Source organism: Zeugodacus cucurbitae, chromosome 3 (genome assembly GCF_028554725.1).
Source record: "Zeugodacus cucurbitae isolate PBARC_wt_2022May chromosome 3, idZeuCucr1.2, whole genome shotgun sequence".
Classification (NCBI taxonomy): domain Eukaryota; kingdom Metazoa; phylum Arthropoda; class Insecta; order Diptera; family Tephritidae; genus Zeugodacus; species Zeugodacus cucurbitae.
Window position 1 is genome coordinate 71,624,149 of NC_071668.1, and position 7,006 is coordinate 71,631,154.

The 7,006-nt window shown below is 31.3% G+C and overlaps 1 protein-coding gene across 1 annotated transcript; it reads right to left on the reverse strand.

Annotated features, from left to right (window-relative positions):
• LOC105217622 (protein yellow) lies at positions 1-6,545 on the reverse strand. Its single transcript, XM_029043648.2, has 3 exons — positions 6,180-6,545; positions 991-1,396; positions 1-927 (listed from the first exon to the last, which is right to left on the reverse strand). Exons 1-3 carry the CDS (start codon positions 6,392-6,394, stop codon positions 250-252), a joined length of 1,299 nt encoding a protein of 432 aa, XP_028899481.2. The 5' UTR covers positions 6,395-6,545; the 3' UTR covers positions 1-249.
• Positions 6,546-7,006: the final 461 nt, after the last annotated feature.

A 7,006-nucleotide genomic window follows, 5' to 3' on the forward strand; every position in this document is an offset into this window, starting at 1 on the left:
TTTCTCATTTCTTTATGTTTTTATATTTGTAATTTATTTTTCATCCATAAAATCACAATATGCGTGCTTAAACAATTTTTTTTCAACAAGTAGTAAACAATAAAATTTTGCACATAAAACAATAACTTAAAACGTAGTGTGTAAAAATTTGTGCTTTGCATAAATATAAACTTATTAAAAATGTATTTCATTGTATACTAGCGCTCGACTACTGCCAACGTTTTTTATTGAAAATGTCAATATGTAATCTTAAGCTTCACATGGTGTGCCTTTGATAAGTTCACGATTGTTTCCACTCAAAACACGGTAGTTCACTGCTGCGGGATCTAATTCTTTGTATAAATATGTCGGCATCTTATCTGACAGCACCCACACAGTACCTTCATTATCGACTTTCATGTCATTAGGGAACACCAGTGTGTGTGAATCAGAATCAATAAGTCCTTGTGATTCCAAATCGTATGGACGTTTCACATTCCAGCAGGCAATGGCATCCTTATTAACTTGTGTATAGAATATAACACCGGTTTCTTTGTCAAACACTTCCGTAGTAGATTGTCCATTCATGCCACGATCACCCACAAATTCGAAGTCGTAATAAGCGGCTGGACTCGTTACATGCGTTTCATTTTGTAAGACACGATTTGAGACTTTGAATTCTTTGGTGCTGGCTAAAGCATGGAAGTAAATATCTTTTGTGTGATCAGCTTTCAAAGGACCAACCGCTAGACCGAATACACCATCTGTCCATTGGAAGTTGACACCGCCAACATTGAAGTCACCTTGTAGTGGATCGAAATGGAAGAAATTATGTTTGACACGATATGAGCGATCGTCACGGAACGAGTAAACTATCAGACCATAAGCACCCAAATCGGGTATGTATGCGTAGGCGTCATTACATTCTGTGCGTTCGGCATCAATTACCTTAAAGAGACATAAAGTATATGTTTAGTAAATCCCAGAATCTACAAAACTACAGACACTTACAATATTCGCAAAGAAACTGTCATCCTTAATCTGGTCCTTTGGTATGGCGAAACGGCGCAATACTTTGTCTGTCTTTAAGTCGAAGATAACGATGGAATTGGGTGTGATTTGCTTGGGGTTGCCTAGGATATCTGCAAGCCCGGTATCCAAAACCCACAAACGATCACAAGCATCGGCTTGTATGCGGAATGTAGATATAATGGTGGCATTATCCTTCAATGCGGTTTCGGCAGACTGTGGTTTGTCAGCATCCAAACGTCCAATAGCTGGTGTCTTGGCTTCTTGTGGTTCTACATCGATTGGTAGCGAAGCGGCTTCCCAGCTTGGATAAGGACGCAATTTTGGTGATTTATCCACAGTGTTAAGATCAATGTAATTCAGTGAAGCAGCTATACCGGCCTTCCATCTGGAAATATAAAAAGGTGTTTGTATAAGAATTTTAATTTAAATATAGTTACAGTTATTTTATTTGAAAAAATTTTGGCGCTGGGAAATGTAATTTTATAATAACATCAAGAGTTGTTTCTCAACACAGGGTGAACACAAGTACAGAAAACGGAGTTCTGAAAATTTTTTAGGTTTGTTATCGATAGTAAATTAATGCTGTATAATATAATTATATGGAACAAATAATAATTATATTTAATTTATTATTATTAAAATAAATTTAAAAACAGTGTTACAAAATTAAAAAAAAAAATATATAGAACAATTTAAAAAATATTATTTTTAATAACTGTTTTCTTATTAAAAATTGTTTAATGGAACAAGTAATAATTAAATTAAATTTTTAAATTATTTTTAAGTTATTATTAAATTAAAATTATAACAGTATTAATTAAAAAAATGAAAAAAAAATAAAAAATGTTTTATTTTTAATAATTATTTTCCTATTAAAAATTGTTTTATTGAACAAGTAATAATTAAATTTAATATTTTAATTATTTTTAAGTTATTATTAATATAAAATAGAAACAGTATTACATAATTTTTATAAAAATATAAAAAAATCAAGAAAAATAAAAAATATATATGTTTTTTCCTATAAAAGTATTATTTATTAATTCTAATGAATATTATTTTTACTAAGAGCACTAGACAATATCAAATACTTAAAAAAAAAAACTATAAATAAGCTTTTCGTTTGCCATTCTCAAACAGCAGAAATAAACATACAGACACACACTTTACGCAAATAAGTCACGTTTCCAATGAACTCTTTCGCAACCTAACAAAATAAAAAAAAACTAATAATAAAAAACTCAAAGTCACTACAAATCAACCACAAATCGGTTGATGAGTTCACACAGCAATTGAGTTGCCCATCAGATTGAGAGCTGCCAAACGTATAATTAACAGTTTACACGTATAGAGCAGGTAACGGTTGTCTGTAGTTACCTGTAAAGTTATGCAATTTGCCATTGTAAGCGATTACAAGAAAGAATCGCTTGCAAAAGCTGCGCCAATAACTACTTTGCATAATTACAGTTAGAATGTTGCAATTTAAAGCGCACAACAACAAATTGCTGTAAGACGCGCATAGCCAAAAACCACGAAATTCAAATTAGTTAGTACAAAGTTGGCAGCTAAGCTATGTAATAGTTCCTTCAACGCCAACACACAGGCGATACCGAAAATTGCGGTTAAATGGAGCGCCAAGGGTAAAGTGGGTCAAAACATGTTTCGCCATTAAGTTGAATTGCATTGAACTAAGATCACTTGCGCTGTCACGATGATAATTAGAAGTTTAACAGTAATTGAATATAATATCACATTACTTTTACCAGATTGGTAATGGTGTTACAAGCGGCACAAATTGTGGCATTAACAATTGTTTAAATGGATTTGTTTGATTATAAAATAAAAATATATTGTATAAATTGTCTGTGTAATGCATTAAATAACCGTATAACAATGACTCGGCAGAAATATGCAGCATTCAGCCAATGAATGTGTGCTGTTATGTACACATAACCTAAGCGTATGTATGTACATATGTTGTGAATGCTCCACTAATGAGGTGTGTAATGTCTGAGTAATCATTTCAAATAAACCATTTAATTTAGCTATACAAATAATATATATTATTGTATGCATACCTAATAACCCATAAATAAATATATTAAAAATATTTTATAGCTAATTAAATTTCTATTTATTTCTCATAATTACCGCTTCCTCGTTTGTATGGTATGCACCCATAAAAATACACAAACAAACAAACAGTTATTACAACTCGTTAATCTCTGTTTACTAGTTATGATTTCCTTTTGCGGCCTTTTGACAGTTGGAAATTAATTTCAGCAAGCCAGCGCAGAAAAATGTAAGTGCAATTTAATTTCAACAATAAAGTGTTAAAAAGTGTGTGTTTTTATAAAATAATGTGTAAGAATATAAAGCGCAATGCTGCAGCAATAATTTAAGCAAAAAAGTTGGGTGCAATTGACGCAGGCAATACAGAATAGCAATTGCAGCCTCTTGGAGCGGCGCAAGTGACTCATTTTGGGTTTGGACGTTATTTACAGAACCGGAGTGGCGTTTAAACTCTTAATCTAATTTGTAGGTGCTAAACAGCAATTCTGTTGAAAATAAATAAAGAAATACGACTTTCAAACAATGAAATAAACTATGCAAAAATAAACAATTTCTTGTGACAATCGGAAATCCGTGTGTAAGTGTGTGTCTTGCTTAGAACGGAAATGTTGAAAGTGTTAGTTGAAATGTATGTACATGTATACATACATATATATGTAAGTGCACAGCAAATATGCCTTTCATCCGTTCTTTAGTTTATCGTTCGCGCGCTGCATTTGACATTTCCGCAAAGAATTATTGAAATAAGTACGATAAGAATTATTGTGCAATTCAATTTTTTTAAAAGGTGCAAAAAGTTTTGTTTCATAGTAAAATGTGACAAAAAATAATAAGTCCGATGTTAATAACATTTAAAACGCTATGAGCTGATTCTTCTTCAGGCGCGTGTGAATAGATTGTTCAATGAACTATGAAAAAAATTTGATTGTCGCAGAAGATTTGTTGGAAAAATGTTGCTCTGTTGTACACATCGCAAAGGTGTTAAAATAAGTACGTACATACGTACATATATGTACCATATGTGAATATGACAGAATGCAAAAATTTTGCAGCGGTTAAGAAGTGATAATGTTGTAATAATTTGTTAAAAACTAACGATTAAGTTGTTTTAAATAAAGTTTGGATATATAAATAAAGTAAAACAAACAGCTCCTGCGGCGCACTCGAAAATGTAGTTAGAAAGGTGGAAGTGTGCTAGCTGTCGGGACAACTGCAATTCCGGTATTTTCAACAACGCGTTATGAGAACAGGAAAGAGAAATCTATCTACCAAAAAGAAAGCCAATTTCGGTAAAAGAAATCTGCAAAAAGTGGAGCAGCACAAAATGCATGGATGATATGAAAAAATGAAAAACAAAAATGCAAATTTTGTGAAAAGAAAAATTAATTGTGAAAGTTGTCAATGTGTTCACTCAGAACCTTATTAAATAAAGTAAAAAGCCTGATTTACTATAAAAATATATGTGCTTGTGTAGTGATAAAAGTGTGCTCAAATAAAAAAATAAAAGGTGAAATGTGTTTTTATAAGTCTTTAATAAAGACAATATATCATATAATATCTGAAATATGTTAAAAATTGAGCTCATAAGTGCTAAAGTTGTCCCAAAGGCCTTGTAAAAGGAGGTATCTGGAGCCTTATTTAATGATTAAAATTCGCTAGTTATAAAACGTGAAATGTGTAACATTTGTAGAAGCTTTAATTTATTTTTTCCTCTTGAAGTGCTTAAATATTTGACCGAAGTGTATAAAAAATATATAATTAAGTGTTATACTACTATTTCGTGTGTCCCCCTAATAAAAGAAGGTACCTGAAGCCTCATTTATGTAATCTTAAATATGTGCGAGTTGTAAAAAAATGAAATGTGTATAATAAGATTATTAGAAGAAGCTGCAATTTCTTTATTTTTATTATAGAAGTTGTTAAATAAATGTTCGAAATGTTTAAAAAATATGTATTTAAGTGTTATATTATCATTGCGTGTGTCCACCTTAAAAAGAAGGCATTTAAAGCCTCACTTAGTCTAAAATAAATGTGTGTTTTAGCGAAAAAAATATGTGTTAAATAATATGCAATGTGAAAGTTGTATGTCTGGAAGTTCTTAGGTTTATTTATGGTAAAAAAATGTAGTTATGGCTGAAAAGTGTGAAAAAATTAAAGCTGTTTTTTTGTCTGTCCTAAAATCCATATTAAAGAAGGCATTGGAAGCCTCAATCAATTTAAAAAATAAGTAAATCTTGTGGTGTGAAAAATATATGTGTCAAATTAAAATATATGTAAAATGTGGGTAAATAAAAGTGTTTGTTCGAAATATTGTTTTAGTAAATAAAATGAATGCCAATATAAATAATACAAATATTTGCAATAAAAGTATTATCTTTATAAAAAGCATAAAACTGGTAAGTAACACATTTTTTTTACAGATATTTATTTGTTTTAGTTTATAAATAATATTTATCTCTTTAAAAAATGGTAGAATTTTTACATATGCACACATATGCATATACGTTTACTGCTATGTATAAATATTGTGCTATTTAGGTGCGGTTCTTACTGCTTTGCTTATCATGAACTTGACAAACTAAAACCTATGACAAAAAAACCGGTAGTGAAAACTAGTTGGTTCAGATTTCTGGCTTTCGTTTAGTTGTGTTTTTTTTTTTTTGCATAAATTAAAACCATTTTGTTTTAGTTGATTTCGCCAAACATTTAGTGTATATATAATAATAATTGCGGTATAAAACAATGACAAATAATAAAACACGCTTTCAATAAAAGCAACACGTTTTTTCATAATTTATATTAGAAACAAATTAAGTATAATTGAGAAAAAAACACCGCAAACAATTAAAGCAATAAACCATATTAAACGTTAAATTACGCTAGTTTTATTTTTCCAACTACTTTTTATTCATGGAAACTGCCGGAATTTATTCTAAAATCATTTGCTTTAAATTCTTATTCATATTCACGCCACAAAAAATCTGCACACATGTTGCCAACCTTTACCAAAGCGTCATTGACTTAATATTTATTTGTGTTTTTTTGTCATTTATGTAATTTTGTGCGATTTCACTTTATGTATTTGTAAACATTACCTTGGCACAGTGACAAATAATTTGTCATTCCAACGCTCCAAGCCCAAAGGCAAATTATTCTCGGCCACATATTGACCCTTGCTTATGGCATCTTGTTCAGCTTGTTCACTTGGCCATTCAAACTGCAGTTGTTTCCACGAAAATTTTTCTTCCAACTTAGCATTACAGAAAACTATGCCCGCACAGAGCAAAGTGGCAAAAAATAGATATTTCATCTTCACCTTTTTATTCAAAGAATTTTACGTATACAATTTGATTGAATTTCAAAATCGTAAATTCAACTAAGCCGTTGTCGCCGTTGATAATCACACTGTTACCGTCACTCGCGTCGCTTGCACACTGCGTTCGGTTTAAGCTTGACTTTGGCTTTTTATTAATTGATCGGTTTGGTGCTGCTGGCTTCAGCTTCAGCTTGTTGCAAAATATTTCAAATGAGACAGAACTTGTTGGTAGCACAAAACCGTTTGACGGTTAATGCTTTTTCGTTGTACTCATCTCGTATTACTTGTTTGTTCAGCAACATTGCCATTTGCGGCTATCAACATGTTGCTTGGTATTGCTGATAAGTTACTGTTTTGTTGTTTGTAACTATATGGAAGGAATATACGTATTTTTTGTAAGGTAGGTTAGTTTATGTTAGATTTAATGGCCGCTCTCCCAGATGGATCGTACTTGGATAGTCTCAAGTCTCGATTGAGGCTATCAACATGTTGCTAAGTGTTGCGGGAGTATGTATCAGCAAGTTACAGTTTTGTTGTAGATATTTTTTGTAGGGTAGGTTAGTTTATGTTAGATTTTATTGCCGATCTCCGTGACGGATCGTTCGT